The following is an 18,293-nucleotide window of genomic DNA, read 5'->3' as shown; positions in this document are numbered from 1 at the left end:
GATCTATTGTCTTGACCAAAACTAAATTCTTCGGGCACTTCAGTGATGCTAACGAGAATATTTGTGACAATCGCCTTCGTATGTCAAATCAAATATGTCAAAATTAGATTTTAAGGTCTACTTTACGTCCGATAGGGGGCGCTGCACAAAGATGTGCATAGATTTCAGGTAAAATAGGTAAAATAAAAGAGCTTTGTTGTGATTTATTATTTCTTTACTAAATCAGTAAGAGACACACAGACACACAGACACACGGACAATACAAAAATGTGTTAAGTTGTAAAAGAGTTATTGTTGAGGAGCGGCGCAGAATCTTCGCTCTCAGACTTCTCGCTGTCGCTGCAAACTGAAATACAAACAAACTTACATTTGTACATTGCATACACTAATTATAACTTAAAAAAATAATAAAAAATAAATCCAATTCATTTATATATTTACAAGCGATAAAAAAATATCAAAAGCGAATACAACACCAAAGTATAATAAAAAAAGCGTGAAAAATAAATATAATAGGAAAATATAAACATACATAAGGCAAAGCGAATCAACTACACTAACCTTAGCGTCTGCTAACTCTGGCCGTTTCTTTACAGTGCGTTTCCACTGAAGAAACATCTGTTCAAAAATATATAACCATTCCACTTATTCACGTTGGCAAAAAAATGTATAGATGATGCAGTGGAAACGCACAGTTACATAATATTGAATACTTTAGTAATATTTTTGACAATTTCATTAAATTTTAAGTTTGTTAAGTTTTTTTTATAATATTAAATTTTTTTTTAAATTATAACAAAGTTTTTAATTGGTATATAATGAATAAAACAATAATATATAAATGTATATTTACTTATATTTGACATAAAAACACACAGTCCATTGTATAATATGTCGCAGCTTCATATATATATATATATACATTTCCACTGAGCGACAACAAACAGACAAACACAACCACGAACATTGTCTTTTAAAATTTGAAATAACACGAAAAAAAACATTAGCCATTGATAAAATTAAAAAGTACTCCAAAAAAAATAACAAATTGTATTACTATATGGATAAATTTTATCCATACATTTTTTTAAAGTAAAATATACAATAATTTAGACAATATTCGTAATTTCGTATGACATGTATGGAGCAAAACTTGACTTGTCCTACATACATTTAACGTATTATTAATTTTTTTTTATTTGATTTGTAATACATTGGCTAAAAAAATATAACTTTTTTTGTTCTACACAAATTTACTTCATATACATATATATTTAATAATATTTAACACAAATACGTAACTAATTTCTTAATAAAATATAGAAAAAATATATAACATATATTTTTCTATATATCTATTTGTATATGGAGTAAATTCATACATCTATATATAGTCAGAAAGTCGTGTTAGTTACACTATTTATAACTCAAGAACGGCTGAATCGATTTGACTGAAAATTGGTGGGCAGGTAGCTTAGAACCAGGAAACGGACATAGGATAGTTTTTACCCCGTTTTCTATTTTTTTATTCCGCGCGGACGGAGTCGCGGGTAAAAGCTAGTTTTTAATATAATTAGCGAGTGTATGCAGATATATTTAAGTTAGCAGCCAACACCGTGTCTGAGATGTACAGATTCAAACCTTAACTACATAGAGATATGGTCGAATGTCGCGTAGCAAAGTGTTAGTGTCACTGTCACTAAATGAGTATTAAATATTTTATTTACTTCTGTCATCACATAAATGGTTTACGTTTCATGAATATAATATTTTTTTCAAGCAAAACATATCTTTTAGAAATTTCATATTATAAAGCTGTCAAAATTTTCAACTACCCTCAATATTTTCAGTCAAATAACTTAATTACGTTGAAAAACACTAGGAAATTATCTGAATCTGTGAAATTTTGCATACATTCATAATTTTAATATGCTTTAGTCTACTCTCAATCGAATAAAAACTTTATAATGTAGACAATAGAGTTCAAAATGAGAACAACTAAATCACTTACTACTCGCACTCCGTAACAAGACAACGTTCGCTTCTCATCTAAAAAAAACCATTTTATGTCACTGTCTTTATATTTCAGAATTACATTGCGACTATTTTTTTTTTTCTTAAAACTGCATTAAAATCTCATTTTTTACTTACGAATCATTTTTTTTTATATTTTAAACGGCAAAACGGCATTTTTTTACATATATTACTGACAAGTATTCAAGGGAAATCTTGTAATCAGCATCTGTATATATCTTACATTAGAACAAGAAGAAATCACCTGACGAACATATCACGAACGAAGATCACAAAAACGCCAAGTTGAAGAAACGCGTCTAATTAATAAGCGATAGATTTATATTATCTAAAATTAACTTTGACACAATAGCAATAAGGTACAAAATGGGGAAGACGGCTTAACTATTTTAACAAGCGAACAATCTTATGTCTAATATTTGTCAACGTTTGTCAAATATTTGTCAACGTTTGTCAAATATTTGTCAACGTTTGTCAAATATTTGTCAACGTTTATCAAATATTCGTAAAGGTTTGTCAAATATTTGTCAACGTTTGTTAAATATTCGTCAACGTTTGTCAAATATTTGTCAACGTTTGTCAAATATTTGTCAACGTATATCAAATATTTGTCTACGATTGTCAAATATTTGTCAACGTATATAAAATATTTGTCTACGATTGTCAAATATTTGTCAACGTATATCAAATATTTGTCTACGATTGTCAAATATTTGTCAACGTATATCAAATATTTGTCTACGATTGTCAAATATTTGTCAACGTATATAAAATATTTGTCTACGATTGTCAAATATTTGTCAACGTATATCAAATATTTGTCTACGATTGTCAAATATTTGTCAACGTATATCAAATATTTGTCTACGATTGTCAAATATTTGTCAACGTATATAAAATATTTGTCTACGATTGTCAAATATTTGTCAACGTATATCAAATATTTGTCTACAATTGTCAAATATTTGTCAACGTATATCAAATATTTGTCAACGTATATAAAATATTTGTCTACGATTGTCAAATATTTGTCAACGTATATCAAATATTTGTCTACGATTGTCAAATATTTGTCAACGTATATAAAATATTTGTCTACGATTGTCAAATATTTGTCAACGTATATCAAATATTTGTCTACAATTGTCAAATATTTGTCAACGTATATCAAATATTTGTCAACGTATATCAAATATTTGTCTACGATTGTCAAATATTTGTCAACGTATATAAAATATTTGTCAACGTTTGTCATATGAAAAAATGTTCGCCAGTGGCGCCATCTACAACATGCCGTCTTCCTCATCGCAGGTATGTTAGCTATATATGTATATGTAGCATATAAGTACAACTATGTTAATATTTGTCGGCAAACATGTGAGTCGTCACATCGGTGGACATTTGTGTACAGCTCGAGCGGGCAGAGGGTTAACATTTACCATCAAATTAAGTCAATATAAATATAACACTTACAAAATAAGAATACATCAAACATTGCTTGTCCTAAATCCACTGAGTGCTTTCAATACACAAGCAAAAATCAACCTTTTTAAATATTAAAACCAGTTAAAAAAATGGTCTACATTTGTGTGTTGAATATAAAAATGTTATTCAAAGTATAGACAAGTGTGTAACAAAACTAGACTTATTTACAAAACAAACTGACAAACTAACTTATCGTAAAATATGAGCTTCCTCTTGAAGTTCTCCCACTTTTCCACTACGCAAATGACAGCACTCTGAACTATGACTATGGCCGTTCGTTGTCACGTCAGTGGAAGTGGCGCATTCATTGGTCATAGAAATAGCAATGACATGGCAAGTCTCGCTAGTGGAAATGGGGTTTAACTCCCTCTGCCCGCTCGACTGCGGGAGGTATCCTAAGAGTGCGAGGCGCGCTTGGCGAGCTTGGCCTGTGCGCGACGCGCGGCCGTACCGTTGCGCTCGGCGTGCGCGCTCGCGAGCATGCTCGGCGCGCTCGCCCCGGGGTGCGGGATGCGGAACAGACATATCTTCAGATGATCGCAGATCTCCAGACATATCTGACCGCAGTACCGGATCAGATCCACGCACACCCAGATCTGGAAAATTGTACAATTTATACTTTGAAATATTTCTCATAGTAGCTATTTTCTTAAACCTTTTATAGTAATTTAAGGATATAAATGAAACAGTATAGTCATATGACGTTACCGTGCAGAGCCACAGCACGACGTACTCGGGCAGAGCGTTGTTGAAATACTGGTTGAGGAACAACATGGCGGGGCCCAGCAGAGACCAGTCGTAGTACTCCATCTCACTCTTCGTCATATGTGCCACCTGACACAGAAACCAAACAATTATGATGATCTATTCCGACTTCGTACAGATCGACATGAAACCTGTTACTTTAAGATAATGTGGCGTTCAAATGTTGAAAAAAAAACTTTTGACTTTTCGATAGACGATCTCTATAAGGGACAAAATGGGGTAAGAAAGAAACCTCTAAAAATCGCGGTCCCTTAGAATCTCGCTTATCCAGGTTCAACTGTACCGTATATATATTTACGAGGCAATTGAGCTTCGTTTATTTATAGTATGAAGTATAATTGTGTCACATATAAGAAGCGATACTAAAAATACAATTGATACGATTCCAGTCAATCAACTTTGCAATGAAGTTGAAAGCACCTTTATCTCGCCACCTTTGACACGGGAAAACATTATGTAGCTTGACTCACTCTCATTTTGTAATCAGGTCACACTGTACAACAGTTCTGTTTCATGACTCCTCATAGAAATAGTTATCGCGTTAGTAAAAAAAGGCTTTAATTGTGCAAGTCTTATAATGACAGAAGTATTTTAAATCTAAATTTATTGGTGTCCAGCTAACAACCTAAGTTGCCACCTGAATTCGGCGAAATCGCGAAGTTACCTACCTTTAATCGATGGAGGAGACGTTTCTCCTCCTCAAATCCGCTTTTCCTTCCCATCTTTCTCTTAGAAGGAATGTTTGGGAAGGTAACTAAAGGCTTCCGATACTACACTGATAGACTGTACGCGGAATTGCTTCCACTTGAGGCCTGTCTTCTGTGAGGTCGTGGTATTTCATCGGTCGCTTCGGCAAATTAGTGCAACTGATGTTGTTGCTGGCGTTTACCACTGCTGGAATTTGTTTATAGTTGTGCAGTTTCCTTACCACAAGTCTATTGGTGACCTTGGCGGCGACCATTCCGAACGCCAGTATGTATAACGAGGGGTGATTCTCGTAGACGTGGGACTCGCTCTTCTGGAAGATGATGAAGGCCGGCACCACCACCAGCGAGAAGGGGATCACCGGCGACAAGATGCTGGTGCCCTGCGGACACCACCGGCTGTAACACGGACTCAACGCACACCACGTTACACTACAAATTGCTACACTAACACGCGACTTGGCTATTCAAACAGACTGTATAAGTGTAGATTTCAACAAAATCTACGCTAAAAGTCGCCCTTAGTGGCCATCAAACAACTGAATGTTGATCGCATTCATCAACAAGTCAATGTCATCTCACTAAGTAGCTGACTTTAATACAATTTACCTAACTATAGGCATAACTCTTCGGCAATTTTGTGTCAGCTTTCATATCTGAATGAACACTTTTCTTAATCTTACGTTAAACATTGCCAATTAATTGAATTTAGTGAAATTTAAACAATCAGGGAGAATATTTTCAAGATATTTATCATAGCAATATTTTTTCTATTCATACATCTGCGATAAAAAATAACAACAGATGCCAAATACCAAACCAACAAACAATGTTAGCAATAAATGAAAAGTTATTCAATAACAAAAATCATGCCAACATAGAACATGCAAGGAAAGAAAAACAAACACATGCAACAAACAGAGAGACATGCGCACGTGATTACAAATAACAAAAACTCAACAAATTACGTATATATTAAATAAAAAAAATTTGTTCATTATCAATAATATAATTTGTAATAACTTGCGCATATAAACACGTATTTCTACAAACGAAACACTCGTCAAAGAACATTGTCTTTGTACAAATGTTTCGGCAGTGTAAACTGGCAACAATGATGAACATAGCACAGACACACAGACACACAGACACACAGACACACAGACACACAGACACACAGACACACAGCGGGCACGCACACAACATTCTGTTACCAAGCAGTTACTGTTAGCTGGCATTACACTGAGTACGCGACCTCATAACTCTTACCGGGTATCTTTACACTAATTTTAAACATAATAGTTGTATATCTAAATTGACTTTTATCTTGTTATATACTTCTATGGTGCTATATATGAGCACGTTCAATCGACAAGAAAACATATAAATATATTATAAGATGCACATTTTAAATGGTAACATATTATAACATACATTGAAGTTGACAAGATACAATGGACACATGCGAGATTATATTTGACATATACATGGTACATTGTCCTTCAGTCGCGCTTTGAGCAATAGTACATATAATATATTCCCGGAAAAGCGCGCGGCGTGTGGCTATATGACGTCACACGTCACGTCACGTCACGCAGACAATGGGCACGGTGCACATCGTATAAAGCAAGGTCTTACTGCGACTGTGGAGCCGTTCTTCCCCACGCCGCCTCTCATTATCACTTTAACGTAGCCGAACACGAGAGAGAGGGTCATTAGGACGACGGCATAGTTGGACACCAAGTTAATGCTGAGGTCGATGGTCGGGAGCTGCAGGTTGACGTTCAGTGTAACGGTGTCGTGTCGGTACGTACGGCGGCCGGCGGCAGCAACAGAAAACGAGAAATAAAAAACATGCCATTAATACTGAGGAAGTCCTCAAGCGACGGCCTCCGGGTACATCTTGTGCTATCTTCACTCATCGGTCACTTCTCTTTAACCACATCCCTACACCCTACCTACAGAGACCTCGACCGAAGCGCTAATACTTTTACCAAAGTTAGAAAAATATAAATTAGGCCAAACCTATAAGCAACCTATGGCTCGAGAAATTGTCGATCTTGCGATAGGCGAAATAAAAATAAAAGTAATCGCAAAAAAATGTGTTACCACCTTACGCCTTGAAATGTAAGCATGAGTGGAGAGGTGAAGATTGAAGTACCGACTTTTATCCCAGTATAAACTCCGCCACAAATACACACAGAACATTTACGAATCAATTCCTAATCTTAAGCACATGTTTTATCTTTTTTTTTTTCAATGCACATTTTAACTATCACGTAGTTATAATTCGTAAATACTCTGTATTATTTGTTGAGGGATGGGATTGAGGGATGTCTTACGGCGACGGTGGAGCCGTTCTTGCCGCACCCCCCGATGCGGAAGATGGTGGCGAAGTTGGCCAGCAGCAGCAGCTGTGCGGCGTCTGACAGTACGCACGCCACCAGCGACAAGGGCCACTCCGCGCCCGCCAGCTGCCCGCGCGCCAACAACAATTACATAAACCTACTACGTCTTCTAGGACCGATCAACACTCGCATCGTTTATATACTTTGTTTTCAGTTTCTTGTTGCCGTAAATACATCATATTGAATGGTCAATTCTGTAAATGTTTAGTTGATGTATGATTTTATGAAATCTTATGACGAATGACAAATTTTAACAACGATGAACATAACTTAGTTATTAAGTTTATTTTATACATATGAAGTAACAGGATCTATTAATAATATAACCAGAAACGTAGTAAATACCAGTCGAATACGCTTAAAGCAAAATGAGCTTAATCTGTCTACATTAACAACGATTTACTATAAAACTTTTACAGTTCACAAAACTTATTTACTTCCGAATATTTGCCTCCAATTATGTTACTATTATATTTGTCCCTAAATGAATTATATCTAAAAACATTATTCTCTAGCAAACAAATGTATTAAATGTGAAATGAACGAATGAACAAACGTGACCGAATGAGTGAATGACGCACGAGATGTAACACAAACACACAATGACATTGATAATATGAAAAACTAACGACTTAAATAATTAAAAGTACTTTAGACCATGCTCAATGTTAGACTTTAACATAATAGGGACATCGTCCATACATACATTATTTACTGAACATTTAAAACAAAATTATTTATTGTATACTTAGTTTCATATTAGGAGAATAAATTCAAACTGAACAGCAGTAGGATTTGTTGTTCAATTATATTTACAATATCGGTAATAGCTACTTTCTCAAACTAACCTCTTGTCTTTTTGAACCAATATTACCTAAAATAATACCAATAAAGATGCCTCTATTATATTACAATGAAGTAAAAATAAAAAAATAACAATGAGCATAACCCAAAAGCCATAAATTAGGACCGGACTAGACATGCTATTAAAAAAACCCACATGATTATTAATAAGCGAAACCAAAATACCTCATTACAACAGAATGGTGACTAAAATTAATACTAAGTTACACCCCTCCAGTACGCACGACCTAACTCACAATTAATACGCTCGATAAATCTATTGAAATATAAAACAAAAATTAGTAATGAGTTGGGGGTATGGGGGTAATTCCCGATAAAGTGGTACAAAATCCTGTAAAATGATTGAAATTTTCAAAATATAATTAACCAAATTTTGATCAATAACCCTGATCAAATCAACACATGACAAATATAACCCAAAATTTTGAAAAAAAAAAATGCCAAAACTCCCACCCTACACCTACCGTTACCGTATACAACTAATGTATATCCGTAGCATTGTCAACCCCCAAACCCCCAATATAAATGTGTTGTCGCTCACTGCAACCGTGGAGCCATTCTTGCCGACGCCGCCGGCCAGTATGGCCGTGGTCAACGTGCCCAGCGTGAGCGCCGCACCCACCACAGCCACGCCGGCTAGCGAGTACCGCACTTCCAGCCCGCCCACCTACGCGGCACACGGCAAACACGTCACCCACGGCCCGAAATTATTAATAAATCATAGATTTAACGTAAACAGGAATAAATCACAATTTACAACAGTAGGCCATGTTCACATGAGCGGCTAGACAAAGCACGGCTCGCCGCAAGTTGCGGATGCAACAGCCAGGTAAAGCAATCGCTCGACTGGCTGTCAGAGAGCTGTAATGATCAGTCGGCAAGTGCATAGTAGCTTGAATCAAAACTGGTTACATTAATACTTTAACTGCGTAGGGAATCGTATAGAGGCCTTAAATGTCAAAAATAAGGTAACAATACTTTTCGGCTTTACGTCAGTATTAGGTAGTTATAAAGCCGTGCTCGCCCACTGATAAGAACAATTAGTTGGTGCGAGTACAGTTTTCCCAGGTTAGTTGAAAATGGTACGTCGTTGGATTACATTTTTTGTTAGAATCCAAGAGCAATCCATTTAATATCAACAGTTATATGAAAACCTAATGAACACTTACAGTGCTGTGATACACATATTTATCATATTATATAATTTATCTAATCTATATTAAATTTAACCTTAAATAGTACAACTAAAAATTAACTCATAAACTAACATAACCTCAAACTTAATTACGGTAACGTCATGTGGGAATTTTTAAAAATAAATGCCTTTCATTTATAACGTAACTAAAATGAAAATATGCATTTAAATGATCAGATGATGGTTTTGTAACGTACATTAATTCTAAACTTCAAAACTTATATTACGTAAAGATATACAAAGATTACTGATTACTATCTTAAATTTAAACTGCAACAGTCAGAATAGTTAATCGATTACTAATTCCTCTTAGTGTATATTTAACAATAGAAAAGTTCTTAAGAAACCATAAACCAACTCTGAGTGTTGCAATGAGAGTACCGTTAGCCACCACCATTCGACCATGTGTGACAAGATGCGAGTGGAACACATTACCTTGGTAGCCCAGAAGTCGGAGCCGAGTGTGGCGGAGACGAGCTGGATAGCCATGATGGCGTATTGCGCTTCGGTGACGTCAATGCGGCCCATCTTAAGCGTGCCCGTCACATACGCCTGCCAGTGAGCGCAGTAGAACAGTGTCATCGCACAGAAGCACTGGAAAACGAAACGATAGGTCAAAATTATCAAATCATTATTAACTAGGACCTAACTGTCGATGAGCTTGTGTTTAGTATAATAAATAAAATTATTAAGTAGATAAGTAACGGAAAATTCAACAAACTCAAAGCCTTTATTAACAAACGACGCGATGTAACAAGCTTAAGAAACTTTATTTTACAATGGCTTTTGAAATACATGAAATTATAACAATCCATTAAATTAGAACGTAGAAAATGTGATAGTTGCTACTGTTGTTTAAAAAAGTAAAAGTAATTTCGAACGAGAGTGAAATCGTGGTTTGATAGCATATTTTTTTTTCCAATGGATTGTAAAAACAAACAAATTCTAGTTTTATCCATATATGAAGGGTGTCAGAAGTGCTTAAACCTCTTGGAGAATAACGAGAATGTGTGTATTCTCATCATGCTCTAATAACGTGGTCTTTGTAGCGAACAAGACAAGGGAGCAGTCTACTCTAGACTTGGCAAGCTGTCGCTCGTTGCCGCGCAGCACACTTGCCAAGTGCTAACTCCGCACCGGCTATTGTTACTAATATGTACACTCATCGCCATAAACGCTCCAAATATTCTCCTAACTCGCAGATACAGTAACGATCGAAACCAACTGAGGAGGAGACGGACGGTAAAAGGAAATTTTCCCTTCCTATGCGTCCCAAATTAATCCACTTCCCCTTTCCATAACTTCCTTATAGGAAAAGGGTTGTTACACTAAAATGAGGCATCCGAAACGCACGCAGAATTACTTTCACTTCACGCCTGTCTTCTGTATTTTAGCAACAATTAAATTGTTGTAATTAAACATGTATATGCATGAAATTAATTATATATAGCAATTATAAATGAATATGCATTTTACAATTATTGCGAGACTAAAACCTTCTTTCGTAAAAGTGAAAAGCAACCCACCTATATCTATTTGGTTACCCCACTTCCTAGTATCTTAGAGTGGAATTTCAGTTTCGTAACATTAGTATAGTAAAATTTTGTCATCTGTCATCCTCTTTGTAAAATTTATTTTTGCAGTGGAAACTTCCGCTTGCAGACTCACAGTAATAAAAACAGTGCATTGTCTCCTACAACTGAGTGTTGCGTAACTGAGGTAAGAGCAGACATGTTTTACACAATGTGTTGACCGCGACATTCACCTCGCCTTCAGTGGATACATGACACGACACCTCGAATGTCATGTCAATGCAACACCGGGTCGACGACATTAACACCACTGATACACGACCACAACGCATGTCTTATGTAGAAAACCTGTTTGTATCGGACATATAATTTATATGAGTGCCGCGTCATCCATGTTACCAGAAGTTAGATTTGTTTATCATAGTCATTGACTTGTTTAATTTAAACATATATAGCTTACTATAGATTACTCAGACCAAAATCCCCGTTTAAAACATATTATATCTGTTTTGTCAAAGATTATGACAGGGATGAAATGTTTCATAGAGATTTTTAGTCTGCGAAACCAACAGTTAGCAGTTGCGAGAATTAACTAACATTATTACAGTCATTATCACTTCGCGCGTTTTATCATTTATACCGCTCGCTATAACGGTTGACGTAACTGCATCTCAAACATAACCCTCTATAGAAACGTGGTCGAAAAAAGGTATGGCATGGCTATGGCAATAGAGCTTCTACTATTGCATATAACCAGCAAGTGCAGTAAAATGAGAAAAGTGTAGGAGGAAAATAAAGTCATGCTGTCCATCTGAGATTGCATAAAAATTAATATTGACCCTTCAGTTGTTGAGCTAAAATAAATTCAATATAAACTTGAATTATCCAATTCTCAAATAAAAGCAGAGATTGTAGATTTGGGCAGGCATCCAAAGCGTCAGATATATATAATATGAGTGGTCAAGGAGTCTGTTTGCTGCCACTGAGGCGACGCGACGCGACCTAGGCATTGGAGCCGTCGCCGTGCCATTGAACTTCAAACTTCGTGTCGAGGTCAACAGCGATATTAACATACAATATGCCTCAATCACTCCAACTTAAGTTTATAATTTAATTCATTAAATATAAGATTAAGGAAATATAACAAGATAGTTATTATTTATTAATCAAAAGATCAGATATAGGAATTAGTCAATCTGTCATAGCTACAAATATATTCACTCTTGTGTCAAACTCAATGACAACAGACTGTGGCCGGAGAAGGGAAAGGGGGGAGACTAGAGTAAGCGCCACACCGCAAATTAATTAATCAAACATTCCGCAACGACACGTACAAATGTAATTACGTCATCAAATTATTCCACATTCGGCAGCATCCGCGAAATTCCGCTGCCTATATACTTGTATTTATGTTATTTATACGAGTTTAATGACAGTGAAAACACACAGTAATAAATATTGTCCTTATCTTATCTGTACTTCCGCATAATTTTATTTTTTGTACGTGAGTATTGTTATAGAGTTTGGTACACAAGCGCCATATCTTACTAATATTAAATGCGAATGTTTGTTTGAAGGTATCTACGGAACGGCTAAACGGATCTTGATAAAATTTGGCATAGATGTAGGGCATAGTCAGGAAGAACACATAATCTACTAATAAAGTGTTTTTTTTATTCCCGCTCGGATGGCGTCGCGGGCGACAGCTAGTTTTTTATAAGTATATATTGCCCACTGTATTTTTTTACACGTTAACATGTACACAAGTACATGTTAATATTAAATTAATTAATACAAAATTATCGCTTTGCAAAAGTAATTTACATATTTATTCACATTTACATGGGAATAATTAATAAAAACTGTCCATTTATACAACCAATGTCAACTTCTAAGGTTGGTTAATGAAATATAACTTCGATGTAACATAAGAAATGTCACAACTAAATCCCTAAACTATAAGAGCCTTTGCTGACATTAAACCTTAACTAGGAAGAGAAATTCTTTGACTGTACTTTTATCTGAGTGACTGTATTTCTGCCTCTTTTATTATTCGCCTGATTTAGTGTACATTTTGATACGACATTATCAACATTTATGACTGGACAGATCACGCCTGTGCGGATGTCTCGTAATGTCATGTTTCATTAATGCATCACAGTATAAAGAAAGGTCTAACACACTAAACGTTTTATCTTGCTAGAAATATTTACTATATAATTTATTACATACTACGTTATATAACGTAATCAATCGCCACGCGGAAGTCTTCCACCATTCAGTTCTATTATAAGTATTTTAAATGTGCTAAAAGAATTATCGTGTGGTTCTACGTCTTGATTACGTAATAAATGATAGTGAAACGTGATCGTATTTTAAAAAATACATTAATTCCATTAACTTTTCTACTCTTTTTGTTGTTACACAGATAATATTTTTATGTAAAAATAGAAAGTGGCATACACATGTCACAAAAAAGTATGTGTGTAAAATAGATATGAAAGCAGTTATTTTAACGAAGCTATAAATAACGCAACAGCAACCTGTTTTAACTAGAATTTGCTTAGCATTTTCTAATATATTAGCAACTAACGAATTGCAATTTAATAAAATGAGCAAATAATTGAATCAGTAACACAAACATCCGTTTGCTGTAACGAGTTGATTCACAGCCGAGTTCATTCACCGACATTTAAAACGCGACCCGACACAAGCGATTGTATTAAGTTAAAATTTAGTTGAGGAAACTGTAACATCCAGTGCAATCTAGTTAGCAATGCGAAATATGTCCGGTTTATCTCTCTAAATGCAGCAAAATCTTTATTAGCCACTTCATAAATACTGGAGTCAACGCAATCATTAATAATGCTTGCGTCACTTGCATGCGCAGATTCCAATTTAAGCATAGGTCAGTTAGGGAACTACGTAGACGCATATAACTTTCAGGCAACTCGTAGATTTGTGTAAACTCTTTATTTCTGGATACTCAAATTGTAGTTAAATACTATCATTCGGATTCACAAAAATCTAAGAATTTAACAGTGGTAGACGACAGCAACAATAACATCTGTTGCACGAATGAGCCGGCTCGCCGGGTGAAATACCAAGGCAACACAGAAGACGGGCGAGTGGAAGGAATTCTGCGTTTCGTCTGATGAGTGTGCATGCCGGAAACCTAATTTTAGTCTTTTTTCCCTTCTCATCCTTTTCTTATAGGTGAAAGATGGGAAGGAGAAGTGTATTTGATAGAGGCAGGAGACATATAGGAAGGAGAAAAAATCTTTTTATGTACGTCTCCTTCTCCGTAGATTAAAGGTAGGCAACGCGTCTGCAATTTCAGATGTCTATGGGCAGCGGTCACTACGTCATTTCGGCGAATTCAGGTGGCCTCTTACTCGTTTGCTACCTTATAAAAACATATTTATCTATTTTCTTAAACTAAAACGCATTTACATCAAGCTCTCATCATACAAGTCTGAAACTTGAGCGAGCATAAACGTCAACTCTACCATAAACTATACTATAAAAGCACATTTGTCTGCTTGTGGTTTCATCTTTGATGTTGCTGCCATTGTTTGTTTTAGGTATATTTTAGGTTCAGAGCAATCATTATTTACTCCGCTCCATATATACATTTGAGTAAATAAATTTAAATCAAGCCAAATTTAAACAGATGGCCGACTAAATTTATTTATTTAAAACAAACATTACATGAGACTGAAGAGACATTCTCCTGACTGGATTAGTGAATTTACTAGGTAAGGGAACAAAATGATACAAATAATATTCCAATGACTAATCATAGTATTTGGTAATAATTCCTAATTCCACACTAAGGTAGTATCTAGTGAATATTAAAGACTCCGAGTGTTATCCTATATATTAATACTGACCTGGAAGAACATCCATGTTGGATACTCTCCAAGTTTAACAGCGATGCATGCTCCGAGCGCAATGAATACTGTAGATATGCTGTCACAGCCATGGTCGAAGAGTTCCCCGAGCGGAGATTGGCTTCCGGTGCGACGCGCCTGCTTGCCATCGATAGCGTCCAGGCTCTGGTAAACGAATACGCCCAGCGCACACGCCGCGCACGCCCACCGCGGCACATCCTGGCGCGCATCAGGACTGTACCTGCTCACATTACAAATAGCTAAGCATCCCATCCTCATCATCTTTTTATTCTACTATTTATAAGGTCACACAAACTTTCTTAATCAATTCATTTTAAATACAATTAACCAAATGGCAAAAAATTGCACGCATAGATTTAAATTGCCAGTTAGACAATCATATTTTATGTTCAATTTGTTTGATGTTCAATAAACATTTTAAATATGAATATAGGATAAATCAAAAATGCATATTTTCAAATAATTTACCAAACATGTATTTTATTTCAAAGAATTTGGTGTATATCAAGCACTTAAAAAGTTTAAAGTTTTCAAAGTGTTGTGTGTGAGATAATAAGTACACTTTAAAAAAATACAGCTTGTTTTTATACAAAAACTTTTTTACCTATAACCTATCAATCAAAACATCATCTTTCAATATCTTGGTCCATATAATTTTCACCATTTGGTAAATCATAAGTAATCAGGGACATTCCGACAATCCCTATGGATGACTTCCATAAGTGTAAGTTACAGAGAAACCTCTATAAAAAGAAAATTATCGTAATCCCTCGGAATCTCGCTTATCCTGAATCAACTATACTAAAATGTAAGAAATGACATAAAACAAAAAATTATAAGACTGCTACAATATGAAAAGGTATTTTGTGATTTTTTTTTATATTGGCAGTAAGCACTTGTGAGCTGTAATTATTTTGACGCCCATACAGTTAGTTAACTTGTTGGTTTATACCTCTTTCCATATTGTACAATTTTATTTCACTCTCACAATTTTCACAAAACTATAACATTTGTAATGAAAATATGAAAAAAGTGTAATGGGCTACAAGTAAGAATTCAAATTTCTTTTTACAACATCCAGATGACTATGAATATTAACTGAAAATAAAAGAATTTATTTCATTATATAGAATCAAATCACTGGTGCCAGGATTTTTAAAGATAAATGATTTGTTTAAAATGTGAGTTAAAAAAAATAGTAACAATTATGTTTTATGGAATAATAATAAACCTTATCAATATTGACATCTTTGATAATTGAATACTATTAACATTTATGTTATAAGATGTGAAGTGTGTTGATAACTGATTATTTTACTACTGGTATCTTATCGACAAAAAGTGGCGCGGCGTACGTTACGACCAATCGCATCACTTGGGAATTTCGTATGACAATCACATTCTATACTAAACATGGCAATATCACCTAATTAAAACTTGTTTTTGAATCTAGGCTAAAAGAAAGCACGGTGTACTTGTGCAGCAAAAACGAAAGTCGTTCCGCTCGTTTTCCTACGACATATATATTATTTTATTGTAAGGCATATTTAAAAAGATACTCACCAAACTAAAATTAATGTTGTCACTACATTTACAATTAGACCTAAAATTGTAATGAGATTCGGAGCGAGCCATAGCGGCGTCTTAGACACCAGCCAGCACCACCAAGGTTGAAGCCATGCGTCCAATATACTAGCACTGGTACACGAATATTTATGTTCACTTAATCTTTTTAACTGTGCAGCGTTCAAAATCCTTTCCTTATAGAACTGCATTTTATTGCACTGTCACGACATTTAACGAATAGTTATATACACGTAAGATAAATTATTTGAATCACTATTTGCCAAATTATCAAAACGAACACGAAAATTCGCACATTCGCACAAGCATATCTGACAGTCTGACACTGACATAACACACAGACACACAGTCACATTATCACTGTCACTCAGCAATTACAAATTCACCTCTGTGAAGTTAGCCCCTCACTGACATGAAATAAATGGACACGTGGTAAGTTGTGTCTATTTGATTTCCGCCATTTTGGAATTCGACAAGAGATGTACAATGTAACACGTATCGATAAAACCTATCTGCAACAAAATCCTCTTTTAAGAATTGTGATATAATTATGGAGATTTTATGACATATTTTTTTGTATTAAGTGAATCGTTTGAAAGATAATAATTTTTCTTTTCTGAAACTATTCTCTAACTAAACAAGTCTTTAACAAAAAAAATGAAACGTCTAAGTCCATCATTGCCATATTTAAATAGGGAAAAAGGAAAATCGAATTTTCGATTCAGAAATTTAAATATTTAGCATAGTAAAAATATTATAGTTTGTCTTTTTAGGATAATTAGTTTCAAAATTCATTGGACAATTTACTAGATATGGGTTGAGTAAAATCGATTTTGAATCGTTTCGATTTGTTGTTCTCATAGAACGTTGAATCGATGATTTCGTGATTATTATTTTTGAACGACAATATAAATAAAATTATTTCTTTTTATTCCTATTTCATTCTTCACAACTAAATAAAAAAATAAATATTTAACCAAGAATTTACGTATTGATAAACAAAAAAGAAAGGAATTTAAAGTTTTTTCAGTTAATTGTGTGATACATAATCAAATTATACTTATACCAATTTATTGTTATATTATAATACTTATTTCATCGAATAATTTTATTATAAGACCGATTCTCGATAGTTCATTGTTCATATTTTTGCGCGTACGGTCCGACACTACGACACCCGTTCAAGAAGTCGGTTTGATGTTGCCAGTTATACTTGTCATTTTGGAAAGTTTTTGGTATTATTATCAGCCTTTGTTTCCAGTTACTGCATACTTAATAGATTACTCCACAATACATCCCGATCATATTTGGAGTTTTTATAAATTGTTTGGAAGAAATCCATTATAGTGCAAAATATCTATCAAATAGTTTAAATGGAATCCAGACATAAATGATACGCGTTGTAGATCTTCGTACAATGAATGTTGCTCACTGCATCCCCCATTCAATTACCCGTTATGTAGGATCCTAGTTCCTAATCTTAAACATTTTGATGCCGGAGGCTTAATTTTAGTCCATTTTCTAGAAGAACACATAGATAGACTACTCATTAATCTTATTTAATATTATAAATGCGAATGTTTAGATGGATGGATGGAAGGATGGATTGAAGGATAGATGGATGGATGTTTGTTTGAAGGTATCTCCGAAACGGCTCAAAGTACCTTGATGAAATTTAGAACAGATATAGAACATAGTCTATGGGAACACATAGGCTACTTATTCAGTTTTTTCCGCGCGAACGGTGTCGCGGGCAACAGCTAGTGTTATAATAAAACAAGATATTTTGTTTCAACAATATTTATATT

At 34.7% G+C, this 18,293-nt stretch overlaps 1 protein-coding gene across 5 annotated transcripts; it reads right to left on the bottom strand.

Annotated features, from left to right (window-relative positions):
- Positions 1-233: 233 nt before the first annotated feature.
- On the bottom strand, positions 234-16,833 carry LOC106709609 (cholinephosphotransferase 1). 5 transcript variants are annotated; one of them, XM_045677880.1, is made up of 10 exons: positions 16,465-16,833; positions 14,881-15,121; positions 9,891-10,049; positions 8,802-8,927; positions 7,331-7,462; positions 6,627-6,758; positions 5,213-5,371; positions 4,228-4,353; positions 3,971-4,115; positions 234-346 (listed from the first exon to the last, which is right to left on the bottom strand). In XM_045677880.1, exons 1-10 carry the CDS (start codon positions 16,674-16,676, stop codon positions 273-275), a joined length of 1,506 nt encoding a protein of 501 aa, XP_045533836.1. In that variant the 5' UTR covers positions 16,677-16,833; the 3' UTR covers positions 234-272. The 5 variants fall into 5 exon arrangements, with proteins under 5 accessions (XP_045533836.1, XP_045533838.1, XP_045533837.1 ...); XM_045677882.1 differs by lacking the exon at positions 6,627-6,758; XM_045677881.1 differs by lacking the exon at positions 8,802-8,927.
- Positions 16,834-18,293: the final 1,460 nt, after the last annotated feature.

The sequence above is a fragment of the Papilio machaon genome, chromosome 5 (assembly GCF_912999745.1).
Source record: "Papilio machaon chromosome 5, ilPapMach1.1, whole genome shotgun sequence".
Classification (NCBI taxonomy): Eukaryota; Metazoa; Arthropoda; class Insecta; order Lepidoptera; family Papilionidae; genus Papilio; species Papilio machaon.
This window is presented reverse-complemented; position numbering and strand designations above follow the sequence as displayed.